At 32.0% G+C, this 18,507-nt stretch overlaps 2 protein-coding genes and 1 long non-coding RNA gene across 5 annotated transcripts; all 3 read left to right on the top strand.

Annotated features, from left to right (window-relative positions):
* The first annotated feature begins 932 nt into the window (after positions 1 to 932).
* Positions 933 to 3,454, top strand: LOC109180082 (putative rRNA methylase YtqB). Of its 3 annotated transcripts, none has more exons than XM_019329585.1 (6): positions 933 to 1,335; positions 1,421 to 1,495; positions 1,735 to 1,927; positions 2,401 to 2,474; positions 2,624 to 2,779; positions 3,196 to 3,454. In XM_019329585.1, the coding sequence occupies exons 1-6, from the start codon at positions 1,019 to 1,021 to the stop codon at positions 3,317 to 3,319; spliced, it is 939 nt and encodes a 312-aa protein (XP_019185130.1). In that variant the 5' UTR covers positions 933 to 1,018; the 3' UTR covers positions 3,320 to 3,454. The 3 variants fall into 3 exon arrangements, with proteins under 3 accessions (XP_019185130.1, XP_019185131.1, XP_019185132.1); XM_019329586.1 differs by having other exon boundaries at positions 933 to 1,337; positions 1,432 to 1,495; XM_019329587.1 differs by having other exon boundaries at positions 2,401 to 2,469; positions 3,196 to 3,309.
* Positions 3,455 to 6,526: 3,072 nt separating this feature from the next.
* On the top strand, positions 6,527 to 7,685 carry LOC109180083. Its single transcript, XR_002054042.1, has 3 exons — positions 6,527 to 6,542; positions 7,035 to 7,043; positions 7,591 to 7,685. It is a non-coding gene; the product is annotated as an uncharacterized LOC109180083 (long non-coding RNA).
* Positions 7,686 to 14,176: 6,491 nt separating this feature from the next.
* LOC109180084 (BTB/POZ and TAZ domain-containing protein 1-like) lies at positions 14,177 to 17,899 on the top strand. Its single transcript, XM_019329588.1, has 5 exons — positions 14,177 to 14,410; positions 14,508 to 14,641; positions 16,210 to 16,513; positions 16,612 to 16,928; positions 17,454 to 17,899. The coding sequence occupies exons 1-5, from the start codon at positions 14,306 to 14,308 to the stop codon at positions 17,662 to 17,664; spliced, it is 1,071 nt and encodes a 356-aa protein (XP_019185133.1). The 5' UTR covers positions 14,177 to 14,305; the 3' UTR covers positions 17,665 to 17,899.
* The last annotated feature ends 608 nt before the right edge of the window (positions 17,900 to 18,507 follow it).

Here is an 18,507-nt window from a genome sequence, read left to right as displayed (position 1 = left end):
GACTCTCCTACTTCGAAGATTAACAGCAGAAGGAAGGCAGTTGGAGCAGGTTTGCCAAACAAAATTTTTGATCTTAGGAGGAATAGAAAGGTTCCATATTGTTGTCCACTTCAGAGTTTCACCCTAGACTGAAAATATGTTAGAGATTTGTAGCAGCTCTTGACGGCGTATGAACATTTTTCCTCAGCACCCCGGATAATTCTATCATTACATTTAATTAAAATATTTAATTATACAATTCTACTTATATTTCAAGAAAATGAACCAAACACATCAAGACAGTTTTTCAGAATGCAACGAAACACTAAAAATGAAACTAATATTTATAAAAGGATTCATTTTTCAAAAGTCATGTTTTTAGTTTCCAAACACACCCCGAAAACGAATATGATATAAGAATTTGAGAGATGAGAAGTTTGGTAGCAGTTAGGCACTTAGGCATCGTTTTTAGAATATTATGAATTACTTTTTTAAAAAAGATACTTATATTAAATGTTTAATTATTATTAACTCCTATATGTTTATTTTATTTTTATATGAATTAGTATTAACTTGTTTAATTGTTATAAAACATTATTACTAATAATAATAATTACAACAACAACCATAACAAGAACAATTTATAAATTTATTTTATTTTAAAATTTATATTTAGAACTTAATAACACAATACAATCCTACCCTAAAATGTCATTTTATCTAGAATTAACTAATACTCCGTAATAAACAACTACGGAGTAATAGCTAATTAATATAATCAACGCCAAAAGAACTAACACAATTAGCTATTAACTAATTATCAAAGACTTCCAAAGTAGCATTTCAAATTTTAACTGATCGATGATTATTTACTTTTTTTTTTTTTTTGAAAAGAGGATTATTTACTTAATTAATTGGCTTAATGTTAACTAAAGTAACCAGTTGAGCTGTAGAGCTGGATTGTAACTGTGTTTTCTTCTCCAAATCGAAGTAGCATGGGCAGGAAGAAGTGAGGTCGAGATAGGGAAAGTGGAATTCAATGGCGGCGGCGACTTCCTTGCGACTTTACCCACCAAATTCCAATCCACTCATCTTCTTCTCTCGCAAAATGGTGCAATTTCGGGGCAATTCCTTTTTCTCTACGCTGCGCAGTTCTAGTTCTAGGTTTCCTACTTCCGTGCATCCAAATCCAATTCGAAAGCCAAAACCAAAATCAAATGGAGCAGTTTCTGTTCATCCAAATCCAAAGCCAAAACCGAGTGGAATAGTTTCTGTACGTCCAATTCCGAATGGAAACCTGGAGCCATCTGGACTAGTATCCATTGCATCTTCTATACCTCCTCCTCCTCCTCTTCCAGGTTCGTCTATCCTCTCTCTGTGTTTGTATGCATTTCCAACACCATTACATGTTTCCGAAGAACTCTATCATTTCTATCTAACTTCCATTTTCAGGCGTAGAGGGTGTGATGATGGAATATATATGCGGTCAAAGGAGAGCCACTCTCGTTGCTCATTCGTAGGTATTTCTTTCTTTTTCTAGTTTTTTGTTTTTCTTCATTTCTTACTATCTTCTGTATGTTTTTTGCTCTATTGCCTGAATCTGTAAGCACTAATGGTGTTGTTTCAGTGCCATATTCGTGTATATTGCTAACTAACCCGCTAACTGTTGCATTATAATTTCCCTAAAATAAGCACATAATTGATACTGTATCTGCTGCTTCTCTAATTGCTTATCTGCTTCCTTTTTTTTGGTAGTGTGTGGAAGCATATTGTTCGGGAAGGGGACACGGTTATTGATGCCACCTGTGGAAATGGTCATGATACCTTGGCATTATTAAAAATGATTGCTGATGATACACGTAAGGGTCGGGTGTATGCTATGGATGTTCAGAAAGTTGCTTTAGAGAATACGTCACTCTTGCTGGATCACTCTGTTAACCCTGATGAAGTATTGCAGACTTTGTTCTCTAGTCTTTATTCTGTATGATATAACCATTGTCTTAGGTATATCTAGGTTGTTATAGTCTTCCCAAATGAGTTTACAGTAGCAAGAGAGCTTCCTGGTCTTTTCTTGATTTCAAGTTTGAGCATTAACTTGCATCCATTTAATTTAAAAATAGTACTGCATTTCACGTGTTAGTTCATGTTCTTGATTTACTAGTGCACATTAGGTTTCCTTGTTCTGTGTTTAATGTGGCTTTTTCAATTTATATGCAGCAAAATAATTTCTTGTGACTTCCCATTTGCATTCTTGTGATCTAACCATGTTCCCTACAAGGAATTATTTACCTAATGCCATTTTGATTAACCATGACAGCATGACAAATTATTTCTTCTTATTTTATTTCTATGAAAGCAAACTTAAACAAGCATTTGCCTCCCCAAATGCATGAGTAATGTTCTGATACTCTCACCGTGCAGAAAGAACTTGTTGAGCTATTTTCTATGTGTCATACACAAATGGGGGATGTCGTTCCAGATGGTGTAAAAGTAAGGTACGGAGTATTTTTTTTGTTAACACTAATGATTGTATTATTGGATGTGAAATAGAATCGAGGGACGGCTTTCAAATTTGGTTTCTTGCTCCCTATCCATCTCTCAAAATTTTTGCTTTTATTTATTTATTTATTTATTTATTTTTCAGGTTAGTCGCATTCAACTTGGGCTACCTACCAGGAGGAGACAAAAAGATGATCACAAGGTCAGATACAACACTACTTGCAATAGAGGCTGCCCAGAAAATTCTAATGCCTGGGGGACTCATCAGTATAGTTGCTTATGTTGGCCATTTAGGAGGAAGGTAATAACTTTTCCAGAGTTTCTTGATTTGTATTTTTATTTTGACAAGTCTGAGGAAGTGTAGTAATTGCCTTATATTTGTTTTGATAGTATTGTTGTTCATACGTTTAGTAATGTTGTATTCATCATGTCAAGGAAAATAAAGGAAAAAAAAAGGAATAGATAGAAGTTCTAATACTTTATAAACTGAGATAAATTGGTTAAAAGCTACTCTTTTCCGCTCATTGTCCTTTCTCTTCACCTAATATTCTGGCAAAATCTATCTGGTGAAGAAGTTTTGGGCATTTAGTATAACCAGAAACTTGTGTTTGGGTTGTCTGAATGTGATAACTTCAAACTTTATTTTCAGTCGTTTAATTTGGTTGTTTATGGAAAATTCTAAGGCAAGGTTTTTCACATTGTTTTACACTTTTACAGGGAGGAATTTGAGAAGATTGAAGCATTCACTTCCAAACTACCATTTGAGAGTTGGAACTGTTGCAAGCTGCAGATGTTAAACAGACCATTGGCTCCTGTACTTGTGTTTCTATTTAAAAGATGAAGACTTCAAAATTATGACTGACAGGGACAAATGGATATTTGGAGATCCCTTAATCTTAATCAGTTTATTAGTACAACCTAAGCAACATTGGCTCTTATATTACTTAGCAGTTAATCTTTATTTGTTAATCCTTAATCCAATACTTTTTGGCAAATTATACTATACAAAAAATAACCTTCAATGAATCTTTAGTATATTAAAAATAATCTTATGTAGTAGTCTACATTGCAAGATGGATCATGATCCATGGTATAATGATTGTGGACCGTGGTTTACATTTCAACGTGGACCATGAGTATACATTTTTAATATACATTTTTTTTTGGTGATACATTTTTAATATATTGAATTTATATTAGGAAAATATTATTTGGACTCTCAAGTTTTATCCCCTATTTTTACCCCCTTATTCAAAATTTTGATATTAATATTTTTTTTTTTGGACTCACAGGATGAAGATAACTTATCATCTCTTCCACATCAAGGAGTAAAAGTGAAGGAATTGAGAGTCCATGAATAGAATTCTTTACATTATTTGTAATTTTTTTTTATCTATAGGAAGGGGATACCCTATTACATCAAATGCCTCTCCTGAAGCTACTTCATTATTTGATAATATACTAAATAATGTACATTTAGTGCTCAAATAATATACATTGAAAAATGAATCATTAGTATATTAAAAGGGGAAGCTTAACTTATATTTGAGATGAGTTTTGTGACTTTGTCTCAAAGATGAGCTCCATCTTAATCTTAATCACATTTGACGAAGCTTCTCCTCGATTGCATGTGTGTGACAAAGCTTTGTCTTAGGTTTGTTGGAGGCGGCGCAGAGGTGGCGGTGCGGATACCTACCTCGTAGTATTGACTTGACAAATTAACTATAATTTGTTTAATGTTGAAAAATCCAAAGTCAAAGAGGATTTTGGAAAGTGTATGTCTAAATGACAAGGGATCAACTGGTAGCGAAAATAATTTGAAATTTTGTAGGTATAGAAAAGTCGATAAACCAACAAAATTTTGTTTTCCTTAATTAGCATAAGAAAGAGTGTTTTCAAGCTATACAATTTCAATTCTCTATACAAAGTTATTGTATATATACTAGCGCAAATTTATTCTCTAACCAATATAGGACAAAAGATTTTTCTAAGTCTTTCTACCTTCATTTTTTCAACTCAAATAGGTTTCCTCGAGAATATATTTTTCATTCACTTATTATCCTTTTTGAGCGATTTCTTCGTCTCAGTACAAAGAATCCAAATCCACTTTAATTCGACCCAAAGTATACCTCATGTATATTTGTACCACAAAATAACCACTTAAAATATATTTTTTACTAAAATTTTCAACATAAATTATCACTTTTAACATTTCATTTCAAATGGATCGGAGCTATAAAAGGAAGCCTGAACATCTTAGAGAATGTAAACAAAGTGAGAAAAATAAATTTGCAAAAGTAGCATTCACTTCTCTAAGCACACAAATTAAAGTATTGATCTAGTTCTCAGTTCCTTAACTTTGTAAGGACAATCTTAATTGGAGGAGTTGAAGGTTCAATTCTTGAAGAAGAACATATATGGGTATTCTGGGTGGGAAGTACCAGATCAGATCAGAAGGTTGTTGAATGACTCTTTGAAGCAGTATGTAGATCATGAATAGCAAGAGAGCTTGTTGATCAAATCATGCGAAAGAGATTGGTGCAATTTTGACTAACTTAACGATCAATGCTGGAGCTGAGACTGAGGCATTATTAGTGACTAGTGTATTAGTGTTATTAGGTGGACGACACGTACTATCCGTTGAATCACTATAAATCTAGTTTACATTTCTAACAAACTCAAGCAAATTATTTACAAAGTTTTTTTTTTTTTTTTTTTTTTTTTTTTTTTTTTTTTTTTTTTTGACTTGAAACCACAACCTTCCATATAAGGGAGTAATTTGGTGCCATTACACAACAAGATCCTTGGCAATTTATTTACAAAGTTAAACAAGGTGTGTATATATTTCAAGCACTTTTGTTTTTAGGAAAAATTGCATTTTTAGTCTTTTAGTTATACTCGTGGTACAAACTTAGTCTCTGAGTTATATGCGTGATTGTTTTGTTTTGTTTTTTTTTTTTTTAATAATTATGCGTGATTGTTTTTAATTCGTAATTTATGTACAAAGTGACGATTTTAGTCATCGAAGAACCAAATCAACCAGTCTATTTTTTAAGTTACATATTAGTGGCAAAAATAGCCTGCAATGAAGTAAAATCACCCTTTCACGCGTAACTTAAGAGTTAAGATAATTACACATATATACTAAGTCATACTATGAGTATAACTGAATAACCAAAAATATAATGCAGATTTAAAAAAAAATAGAAATACTTTACGGGAAAAAAGGAAGTTTTTCAACAAAACAGTCAAGTGTATTATATTAATGGATACATAGCTTCTCTATTTTATCAAACAACTAAACCTACTTGTGCTCTCTTAGAATCAACTTGTATTAAAAAAAAAAAAAATTGTAAATTGGCTTTTATGTCTCTTTTAAGGAAGAGTAAACAAAGACAAAACAAACTGAATTTAATTTACAAATTAAAAATACCCTAACAAACTGTTAGGTAGTGGCTTAGAGAAGCGAGGGAGTCTAGCAGCCTGTTATCGAAATATGGCACTCACTGTTATATAAGTATAATGAAATAAAATTGCACACTCATTATTAATTAGCTATATATAATTTTTGACGTAATAATAAATACTTAATCTTGACACAAACTTAGCTGCCTCCAAACATTGTTACTAACTCCAATTCTAGTATATTATACTAGAGATCAGATTAACAACTGGTGTGGCAATTGAAAGGTCATATTTGTATATATTTAAAACTAAAAATAATAATAGTTTAAAATGACAGACAATTAATAAATGAAAAAGTGTAACTTTTCCAAACATACGTATAACTCAATCTAAATGGTTATCTTCCCACCATAAGCGTTGCCATTAACGTAAGAATATTGGAATCCAACAAAAACACAAAGCCAAACTAAAGCAATCAACATGCAATATAATAAAAGCAACATGAAATTCAATAGAACTAGTCGAGCCACATATTGTAATATAGAATGCAATATTTTTTTGGTTACATTACGTTTCCCAACTTACGCTAGATTTAAGTCCTGTGTGGTAAATGACTGGTAGCTGATAGCGGATTAATTAGTTGATAACATTAGCTGATTGTAGAAAGGTGTTTGGTAAATTAGCTGTTAGCTGATAGCTGTTTGGTATAATTTCTTTTCTCAAAAAGTTAATTGAAAAAGTTGTTTTGAGCCGTTTTTTGAATTTTAGCATTTTGGAGTTATAAACAGCTAACTAATCAAACACTTATATTAATTTTTTAACCAGGTCAAACAGCTAATAGTGGTCGAATAAGGCAAAATTGGCCTATACGCTAACTATTTTACCAAACAGGACCTTAATCCTACGTCCCCAGAATCCATGTCGTCCAAGAGTAACTGGATGAGATAAATCGTGAGTCGCCCAAACAGTCTCCTACTCATCAGCCCGTGGAGTCGAACTTCTATATATCCCGCCGCTAGTTAGAGTGGTGACTTAAGGTCAGGTGATCTACCAGTTGCTGATACTATAATATGTGTAGGTATTGCTGATAAGGCAGTTGCCACGTCAAATGTGTGTTGGCTTAAGTGGCAACACTTTCCAAGTTAATTAAGAAAAAGCAAGTGGAAAAGCGATAGGTTAGAAGTGATTAGGACGCCATATCATTATGGGACGGCGGCGTTTCCGCCCTCTAAAGGCCGTTTAATCGCACTTGTGGCGGCCTTTTTAATTACCTCTTCTCTTCTCAACGAGTTGGTTTATCCATATTGGGAGAAGAAGAAGAGTTGGTTTATCCATACCCTTGATCGAATTGCCAGCTCAATAATTTGGTGGGACCCAAAAGCGAAAGATCGAAATTCACAAGGGCGAAATTAGAAATTCAATACAATTTTAATTCTCACGTTGATCATGTTCGACAAGCATATATCTGATGACTGCCTTTAATTTCTTCCAAAGTTCCAATTTTCTTGTTCCCCACTCTTTTGACTATGTATTACTTTTCGTAAATGAATCATTAAACAATTTTTCAGGAATGTTTGGAAACTTCTTCTTCTTCTTTTAAAGAATAGTTTTTAACAGTAAAATATATTGATTCTAAAGGATAAGATCATAAAAATAACATCATATTATAATAGAATTTGATAATTATATAATACTAGAAACTAAAAGTGTAACATTATAAATAATTAAAAGGCTAAATGTATTTAAATTAACTTATATGGACTAAATTTACAAAAGTGAAACAATTCAAGGGTCAAAAGTGTTATTTTTCATAAAAACATTGAATATTAAAAATACGTAATTAATAAAAGATAAGCATTTTGTAATTTGACGAAAGTGAATGGGTTAGTTCATTCTTGTAATATATCACTATCACATACATCTCTTACTATTTTTAACATTATATTTGATATTGTTATGATTTTTTTTTAAACATTCATGATTCTTTACAAACTAAGGTATTATTTGTTCTATACTTTTCCAATCATTCTCAAATATAATCCAATAAAGTAAAGCTCCCACCATCTTGATTCGATCCTACGATCACCACCTATTTGGAATGGTGATGGAGTGATATTGTTATGGTTTAATTTGGTATGAAATCAACTCCTAATTTTATTTTTATTAAACAAAACTATGGTATTTTCTTTTCAGAAAAAAAGAAATTAATTATAAAATAAAATCATATCATTGCATTTCATATTTGTCTATAAAATAATGAAGCCAGTTGTCAAATTAAATGCTTCCTCTATCAAAAATTGATTTGTTAGTTGTGTTTGATGACATGGTTTTGAATAAAACAAATTATATATATATATATATATATATATATATATATATATATATATATATATATATATATATATATATATATATTCTTTAAAGTTTATCTTTCACTTTTTGACGTTTAAGAAGTTAAAAGGACCATCTATCTAATTAAAAAAAACAAAGTGGATAAAATAAGAAAAATAAAATGTTAGTAATGTATGTTTGTTACGATATATTTTTAAAGAAACAACTGGATAAGTATAAGATTATATATAAAAGTTACAAAATAGAAATTGACATTAAAATAGGGAGGAGTACGTACCATACTATAAACACTTGTAGTCTTACAGCTCAAGTGTTGCTTGCGTGGGTCTGTTGACTTACAGCTCAAGTGAATAATATACTTTACAGTTTACATGGCGTTTGGTTGAGAGAAGGGAATTAGAAAGGAAAAGAATTATAATTTTGTAGAAAAATAAAAGATTGGAATAAGGTAAGAATCCAAAATACATTGTTTGATATAAAAGAATAGAATTATTAGAATGGGAATGAAAGAAGTGATATAAAGACTAAAATGTCCTTATGTAATAATAATAATAATAATAATAATAATAATAATAATAATAATAATAATAATTCATAGGGGAGCTATGAATTACAAATCAATGAATTGAAAGAATTACAATTCCATGAAATTATCATTTCCTCTCACCAAACAATGTTCCTTTGACCTTTCAAAGCAGGGTGCCAACCAAACAACATGTCACTATGGATTATGGTAGTAGGATGAGTAGGATATGAAGTAAAGTAAAAATTAAATATGAAAATGGAATAGGATGAATGAGATATACTCACTATTAATTAGATAAAGCATCAATGATTGAATAAGGTGAAAGTCAAGTTAATTTAGAATTGGTCAAGTTGGGAAGGGTAGGTGTGGATTAGAGTTGGGATGCAACGTGGGATGGTATAGGTGAGGGTGGGGGTTTGGTGGTTTCGTGAAAGGGTAGATGGAGTATAAAAAGTTAAGAGTGTCTTTGGAAACTCGAAAAATGATTTTTAGAAATTATTTTTTGGATTTTTCAGTGTTTAGGGCATGGTGGAAAATTGGAGTCAACAGAAAATGATTTACAGTCAAAGGAAAAATAGTTTAATTTTTTTTTTTTTTTTTTGTTGTTGGGAAGTCATTTTTCGAATCCAACTACTTCTTCTTCCTGATTTCTTTCGAGAATGCTTCATTGGCTTTCTTCTGCCATCCTCCGTTTTCTATCTTGACTAGTTTTCGACAAAACCAGTACAAACCATACTGGTTTTCGTCAGAAACCAGTAGAAAGTAGACTGATTTCAGAAGAAAACCAGTCTAGTTTCTATTGATTTTTGACAAAAACCAAGCTGGGTTGTCATGGTTTCCGTCGATAACTAGTAGAAACCCGTATTTTTTTAAATATTTTTTTTTGTTATTTGAAAAAAATAGCTGGGTAAAACATAGTTGTTGTGAAATCTTTTTTAGTTTAACAACAATTAAAATGTTAATTATACAATTTTACTTATTTTCTAGAAAATAAACCAAACACAACAGAGATAATTTTTTAAAATGCAACCGAACACAATAAATGCAAATATTTTTTGAAAAACGACTCATTTTTAAAAAAATATTTTTTAGAATTTGTTTTTATGAGAGAGACCGAGAGAGAGGGAAACTAGAAAAGCTAGGCCAACAAAAAAAAAAAAAGGAGAAGAATATGAAAATACTGAAATGAATGAAAAACAAAAACATCATTGGTACAGATAGAACATAGACCAAAATAGGAAAAGTCTGCCAAAAAGTGATTAGCATCCTAGCCATCATTTTTCTGGTTGAATTTTCTTCTTAAAAACATTTTTTAAAAAATGAGTCTCAATTTCAAAATCATTAATTTCTTGTCTTAAAATTAAATAAAGGAGTAAATCGTAGAATGTGTGTTAGTAGAGTAGAATTCGAATGTTGCATGTAATTAGGGACCTAATATTTATGGTAGGGTCCAAACTATTCACACTACGACTCCTTTCCCGTTATTATTCACATTCATTTTTTTAACCATTAACCTATATCCTAAAGGACGGTTGAGTTTTCTTCTAGATCTCATGCTCCATGTACAATATTGAGAAACCAACATTGTTGAATGTGTACACAATTCTCAAGATTTTTTTTGGAAAGATTATGAAAACATTTTATTATTTTGTGTTTGTGACTTTGAAAAAGAATATATATTTTTAAATAAAAAAAATAAGAACTCAAGTTATTTTTTTTTAAATACATGAGTGGACTATAAAATGAGATCAATGAAATGCTTATGTGAGATGGGTTGATTTTTGAATGTCTAATAGAAAGTGGGTACTTTATAATTACTGGCAAAAATGAAGTTAAAAAAACAAACAAAAAAGAAAAAGAATGCAACAATTGACTGATTGAGTCGCATGCATGCGCTCAGCACATGCGTGGAGGCGTGGAGCACCGCCATTTCCTTATTATTATTTTTTTTTTAGTCATATAGACAAGTTCATGAATTGAAAATAATGTTTTTTTTAAAAAAATTTAAAATAATCTCATATATTGATATGGAAGTATGGAACAATCAAATACTCTAAATTAAACTAAGTGGCATGTGGTCCATTGGTATCGAATTGCTCCCCTATGTGGGAGGTTTAAGTTTTGAGCTTCAGAGTAGGCGTAAATTTGTATGAGTATCCCCCTTCCTAAAGAAAAAATATGGTGATAATTTGCATTCAGCGTATATAGAAGTGTACTTGAGTTGGTTGCATTTTAACACACCTATTGGTACGATGCACTTTCAAATTTTACTTTATGTATATATATTCGTAATAATTATGAAATTAGCACCATATTTTTCCTAGAAAGTGTTTAGTAGTCAAGAAAGTTAAAACTTTCTTGCAATTTAAAAGGTCAAAAAATTATGGCACAAGTGTCACATAGACCCATCTACTACTGCGAAGTGCTCAATTCCCACCACAAACTAAATTAAGTGTCAAATAGGCCCATCTACCAGCTAAATTTGTTCGATTGACATTTTTTACAGGTTGCCTATCTAATTATTAAAAATAAATAAATAAATAGAATAAAAAAAAAAAAAAGAATATCAGCCGCCGGACAGCCACAGCTGTCTGCGAAAGGGCTGACTTTGAAATGTTCGAGTCAACTAGAAATTAGATTTCTTAAAATCAATAAAAATAAATCCAACCAATGGGTCTAAGATTCTTTTTCCAATCCAACCAATGGGTCAACCCGGATTCAATTCCCACAAGTGACGATTCCCTTTGGGTCAGTTTCTGTGCCTCTCAGAGCGAACCGGGTGTACCTGGACCGTTACACGGACAGAGAAAGATCGGGACCACATTGTGGTTTACACCAAAAAAAAAAAAAGAAAATATAAAATTTATTAAATTACATATTTACCATTTTTAGTGTTAAATAAAAAAATTCTCACATATTTGTCTTTTCTTTTACATATTTGAAGAAAAATAATACTTCACAATTTAAAAGAAAATCCCAACTCACCACAGAAAGATTACAACTCACAAAAAATGCACATCGTTGCTTTAAATATTATATATATATATATATATATATATATATATATATATATATATATATATATATATATATGGAAAACTTCAAATGCGGCAGGGGCTTTAGGTGCAGCGGTGCGGTCATATCAGCATCGTCCATTCTACTTAATCTAATGGTAGCGGCTAATTTCTGAAGATTTGAAGATTTAAGCGCGTATTGGTAAGTGAGTGGTGTTATGGTAATTATAGTGGTCATTTATATCGGTCGCTTGACGGAATACACCAACATTGTTAACAAAAGACACCAATAGTGTTAGGAAAAAGTACAACAATGAAATGCACAAATACACCAAAAAAAGCACACAACACACCCAAAAAATACACCATATAACTCACCACCACAATGGTGTATTTTCGAACACTTTGTGGTGCTTTTATTTATATCTAATGGTGCATTCTGGTGATGCGTATCTAATTTGTGCATGTTTTTTTGGTGTGCATTTTCTACACATTGATGGTGTATATTTGTATAACTATTAGTGCGCCCGCACTGACCGCACGAGAAGACGCGGACGCACCTGAACTTGACACCAACACGAATCCTCAAATACACCACAGTAAGGTTAATAATGCACCAATAACGAACATAAAACACACAACACTATGATTTGATATATTATGGTGCCCAATAACAACTTTAACCTTGCAATTCGCATAGTGTGAGAACGTGAGCGAAAACATTGGAGAAGCCTTATGAATGTGATTCATTGGATTTATCTAATCTAGTGGCCTGTAATTGACCGCACCGCCGCACTTGAACCTTCCCCTCTCTCTCTATATATATATATATATATATATATATATATATATATATATATATATATATATATATATATATATATATATACACATATAATTGGAGCACAATTAAAAGCCTAAGCTGTTAGTTGGATTGCACATTAATGGCTATATGCTCACATATATATATATATATATATATATATATATATATATATATATATATATATATATATATATATATATATATAGAGAGAGAGAGAGAGAGTTGCACTCGGGTGCGAACGGCTCGCCCAGGCGCGAAATAGGAATGGATTCTGTTCGTCCACGTGTCCAGATCTAATGGATGAGAAACACTGATTTTTTAAAAAAACGCGGTGGCATTTTCGTAAATAATTGAACATCGAAGTGCAAGTAAAATGTATTACAAGTGCATGTAAAATGTATTATAGGTGCAAGTAAAAATTTACACTGAGCATCAATACTTAGTTGCACTAATAGTTCTAAGTAGTTGCAACTATAGTTCTAAGTAGTTGCACACATAGGTATAAGTAGTTGCATCTAGGTGTATGAATGTTTGCGAGTGATTTTCAGGAGTATTACTACCCGCTGAACTCAGATCAATGAATGTTAACAAGACAAAATTACATGCACTTATAGGTGAAAGTAGGTGCACATATAGTTATAAGTAGTTGCACCTATAGTTATAAATAGTTGCACATATAGTTATAAGCACACCCAGGTGCATGAATGGTTGCGGAAAGTGAATGCTAACAAGGCAAAATTACATGCACTTATAGGTGAAAATAGGTGCACTTATAAGAGATTTTACTTGCACTTCGATGTTCAATTATTTACGAAAATGCCACTGCGTTTTTTTTTTAAATTATTAGATCTGGACACGTGTCACGCGCTGATTCGTTCGCATTTCCTTCCTGGACACTTATTCGCACCTGAGTGCGCCCCTATATATATATATATATATATCTGCACATAATAACATACTTTTTAAGAGTTTAATTATCTATTTCATCATTTGTATTAATGGTTTGAGTTAGTATCCTTGTTTATATGCAGTAATGGCATATTTGAGATTTAAAATTTTTTCTAACAAAGTTTAAACAATTCAAATGTTGTATTATTAAACATGTTTAAATAACTTTTCTAACAAAATTTCTCCTAATTTATAGCCATTGACCATATTAAGATCGATAAATGAGATTATTTTATATTTTCTTTAAATAAGAAGTATTATTCTCATATTGATTGGTTTTTATTGAAAATAATAAGCAAATAGCAATTGCAGATCATAAAAGTTCAATGATCAATATGACCCTTTTTCTTTAAATAAATAATAAATGTCAATAATAAAAATGATTCAATTAATTAAAACATTAGAAATATAACCTATCAAAAGATTAAAATAAGATCATAAGATAAATTTAATCCCACTATAACAATTGGGTCAAAAAATATTGGAGGGGAAGGAAGAATGATAATATAATATGGTACGCGTCGAATGGGGATAGCGTGAGATTTGGACCATTCATATGTGGTGCCGCCCTTTACTATTTTAATTGTTAACTGTCTCACGTTGCCTATATATAGGGAGACATTCTCTAAATGCCTTCATTCAACCAGGCTGCACTTGCATATTTTCCCAATATACTTTAAAACAAATAATAATCAAAATTATAATAGAAAAGGAAAAAAGTTTTCTCCCATCTTTCACGTTCACCAAATAATCATTATGTCTTCAACCGACAACATTTTCTCCGACGGCGAAGTCGCCGAACTGGACCTCCAGATCATAACTTCCGGCGGCCGTCGCATTCCGGCGCAGTCCTCCGTTCTGGTAAAAATCTGTCTATCGCAAGCCTCACGGCCTTCATTTTATCTGAAATGAAACCTTTTGGTTCTGATTCCTGAGTTGATTGAATGCATAATTTCAGGCGGCGGCTTCGCCAGTTCTGGAGAGCATAATTGAGCGGCCGAGAAAGCGGCGGAGCTCCGAGAAAACAATCCGGATTCTCGGCGTACCCTGCGACGCCGTTTCAGCCTTCGTCCAGTTCCTCTGTTCTTCCAAGTAAGTTCCCAAAATCGCGCTAGTCAATCGTCCAGATTTGCACGATTTCGAGGGCTTTAGAATATAGTAGGATTTTGTAGACAAGCCAAATATTTCTATTTTTTTTTATGCCGAATGTTCATTCATTGCCTTAATTCAAAGATACGTAATCTAACGCTAAATAAAATCGAATCTTACACCTGCAAGTCCGTGGCCGCACAGATAATTTAAGAAAATTCCTTGAAAATTTGTTTTGTTTTGTTTTTGTTTCAAACTAAATTGTATAATTTGTTAAATATGACTGTTTATTAGAAGTTTACCTATTATCTAATGACCGAATACATAATTAGTGCTGAATAAAAGGAATCCCAGCTCTCTGTTTCCTAATTGTTTCTATCTTTTTCATTATATGTCTTTTTCATTTTATTTGGTTAATGCTGTTTAACTATAATTATTTTGTATTCAATTTTTATGATATTCAGTATATAAAATATTAAAATGTATATATTTTGAAACTGCATTAAAAGTAGTATTAAAAAAAATAAAGAGTTTTTTTGCACTTTTGGACTCACGACTATAGTGGCACTATCAGGATTGATCCACGACTTTCAAACTTTGTAATCTCGGTCTACGACTATTGTTTTTCATTTCAGCTCATTTTCCGTCAATTTTACATTTTTACGGCCCGCTTTTGCCGGAAATGGTTCTTACTCTGGTGAGAAATTGCCGGAAAATGAGCCGAAATGACCATTTTTGCAAAAGAAATAATACTCCTGGATTGAGATTGCAAGTGCGAAAAAATTCAAAAATAAACAAGCCAACTAATATGTATTGTGATGGCTTACTATTATAAATGGATAGTATATTATTGAATCGAATCATGAGTGTTTCCAAAAAAAAAAAATATTGAAAAGTATATTATAGAATAGATACTACATTAGTACATTCTAACGAAAAATAGGACAAATTGAGTAAAGGTTGGAAGTTTGTGGACTCAGGACAAATTTCATTTTAGATTTTTTTTTTTTGGGTGATTTTTTTTTCACTTTTATTCTTTAACATTAAAATTCAACTACGTGTAAAATACTAAAATTTTGATCCTCTATATTTTATTGTTGGTCCTAGATTTATAAGTGACGGTCCACTTTTAGTCCTAAAGTGGATATTTTGATAAAAATAAACTAAAGTGAATTGTCACCTATAAATTTAAGACCAAAACTGAAATTAACTCTAATTTTTATTTTAAAGTCTGAGAACTTGAAGCGTAAAATCACTGGATTGGAGGATTAAAAAAATGGAATTAGTCTTAATTAATAATTAATTGTATAGCTGTATTTGTTTGCGGCGATCAATGAAAGTGTCCTGAATCCTTGGGGTTTGGTATGAAAACGATGTATGTTTTTTATGAAATGATTGAATAATCAACGCTAAATATCTCAGCCGTCTGCGTCCTTATTGTGCTACACGTTGCAAGTTTGTGGCCACATAAATAATTTATGGCCACCCAATCAATATTTTTGTCTTGATTCTCTGTACTGAAATTTTCTAGCTTGATCATAATGCAATGACTGAAATGATCTGGTGTCCAGGTGTGGTGAGGAACAACTGGAGAAACATGGGATTCATCTGCTAGCACTGTCCCATGTTTACTTGGTGCCACAGCTAAAGCAGAGATGCATCAAGGGGTTGGTCGATCGTTTGACCATTGAGAATGTTGTGGATGTGCTTCAACTTGCAAGGCTTTGCGACGCCCCTGATCTTTACCTCAAATGCATGAAACTGTTATCCGTGAATTTCATGAAAGTTGAGGAAACTGAGGGTTGGAAATTTCTGCAGTTCAATGACCCATGGCTTGAACTCGAAATCATGCAGTTCATTGATGAAGCTGAACTGGTAATTATATCAAACTCAATACCAAACTTGGTTTGCCAGTTAAGATTGTGCAATTAGAATAGTGATAGTAATCTAATAATTGTGATTTGGTGGTGTAGAGAAAGAAGAGGACGAGGAGGCTCAGAGAGGAGCAGAAGCTGTATTTACAGCTAAGCGAGGCGATGCATTGTCTGGAGCATATATGTCAGGAAGGATGCACGATCGTAGGGCCATCTCATATGGATCCTACCAAAAAGAAGCTGCCTTGTAGCAAGTTCACCACATGCCAAGGCCTCCAGCTTCTAATTCGACATTTTGCTATGTGTAAGAAAAGGGTGAATGGCAACTGTTTGAGATGCAAGCGTATGTGGCAGCTTCTTAGGCTACACTCCTCAATCTGTGACCAACCTGAGGAATGCGCAGTTCCCCTTTGCAGGTAAATTAACATACATTTCTTTACTAATTTTAATCTCTTGTTATCCTGTTTGTTTTCTAGTTTCTTGTCATCTTATATGATGTGTTGCTTCTTTTGTCCGTTTTGGATAAAAATCACATACTTTTCATGTATAGTCACTTAGTTGTCATTTTCTCCTTTCCATTTGGTATTCACCCTACTATATATCACCTTAATAAAGACCACCGGATTGCTAAATATCTTCTCTCTGAACTGTGTAAAGTGCCAAGTGTTGAACTTAAAAAGTTTTTGTCAATCACAAGAACATTCTAAGACAATGTTTGCTCTACTTTTTGAAACACTTTGATTGAAATTATGTGGCTGCTATTTTCTGTTCCAAGAATAATCATAGAACTTATGGATAAGGCCAGTGTGATATTTTTTTTCCATACAAAATATCAGTTGAAGATGATTAAATTAACTGTATACGTACATCAGTAGGCAATGTCATTTTCTAATCAAAATGATTTTCATTGTCCTTATCCTTATCGTTCTGTCCGGACACAGACAATTCAAGTTGAAGGTACAACAAAAGAGAGACGATGCTCGATGGAAACTGCTGGTGAGGAAGGTGGTGTCGGCCAAAGCTATGTCCTCCTTATCTCTACCAAAGAGGAAGAGAGAAGAAGAGGAACCCAGAATGAAGAAGATGAATCATCCTCAGATGAGAAGCTTTAGTTTACAAGCTTTCAGTGAAGGATTGGAAGCTGCTACTTAGTTACCACGGTTTAGTACTCCTGAATGAATCTGCAGAATGGTTCATTCTAATTAAGGCAATGAGCTGTTACCTGTTAGCAATTATATATATATGGGTCCATGTCATATTGTCATGTCCTGTTTATTTGTGGGTCAACTTAATTTGTATCATAAATCCTTGTAAAATTAATGTGTGCACGGATTTTTTTTTTCTTTTTGTAAAAAAAAAAAGGAAGAGAAAGTGTTGTAGATCAAAAGGAAATGTTGGCAAATTATGGTTAGTGCATATTAATTTCTTGTTTTCAAAAAGAAATTTAAAAGATTAGTTGGCAAATATTATATATATATATATATATATATATATATAGAGTAAGGTTCAAGTGCAGCAATGTCCTTAGGTGCGGCGTCATTAATAATTCATCAAATATATACATCATCAATGTTAAGAAAATGCAACACAAAAACACATACAAATTAGGTACGCATCACCAAAATCACACCATTATGTGTGAGTAAAAACACTATGCAGTTTTCAGAAATATACCATTGGGGGTGATGTGTTATATGATGTATTATTTTGGGCATGTTGTATATTTTTTGATTTTTTTTTTTCTTTTCATTTCATTGTGGTGTGTTTTCTTTCCACTATTGGTGTATTCTGAAATTCCGCAGCATTTGAACTTTTATATATATATATATATATATATATATATATATATATATATATATATATATATATATATATATATATATATATAGCTGGGAGTATTCTTCTAACAAACTTCTAACACTCCCTCCCAAGTTGGAGCATAGATATCAAACATGTCCAACTTGTTACATATATATGAAACCCGATTCTTACACA

This window comes from Ipomoea nil, unplaced genomic scaffold (genome assembly GCF_001879475.1).
Source record: "Ipomoea nil cultivar Tokyo-kokei standard unplaced genomic scaffold, Asagao_1.1 scaffold0987, whole genome shotgun sequence".
NCBI lineage: Eukaryota > Viridiplantae > Streptophyta > Magnoliopsida > Solanales > Convolvulaceae > Ipomoea > Ipomoea nil.
The sequence above is the reverse complement of the archived record's forward strand: the minus strand, read 5'-3'. Positions and strand labels throughout refer to the sequence as shown.

Bases quoted from the DNA above. Each gene is read 5' to 3' on its own strand.
- LOC109180084 (XM_019329588.1), top strand. From the start codon at position 14,306: ATGTCTTCAACCGACAACATTTTCTCCGACGGCGAAGTCGCCGAACTG. The intron at 14,411-14,507 runs GTAAAAATCTGT...GCATAATTTCAG, and splicing joins CGGCGCAGTCCTCCGTTCTG to GCGGCGGCTTCGCCAGTTCT. The intron at 16,514-16,611 runs GTAATTATATCA...TTGGTGGTGTAG, and splicing joins TCATTGATGAAGCTGAACTG to AGAAAGAAGAGGACGAGGAG.
- LOC109180082 (XM_019329585.1), top strand. From the start codon at position 1,019: ATGGCGGCGGCGACTTCCTTGCGACTTTACCCACCAAATTCCAATCCA. The intron at 1,928-2,400 runs GTATTGCAGACT...CTCACCGTGCAG, and splicing joins ACTCTGTTAACCCTGATGAA to AAAGAACTTGTTGAGCTATT. The intron at 2,780-3,195 runs GTAATAACTTTT...ACACTTTTACAG, and splicing joins GTTGGCCATTTAGGAGGAAG to GGAGGAATTTGAGAAGATTG.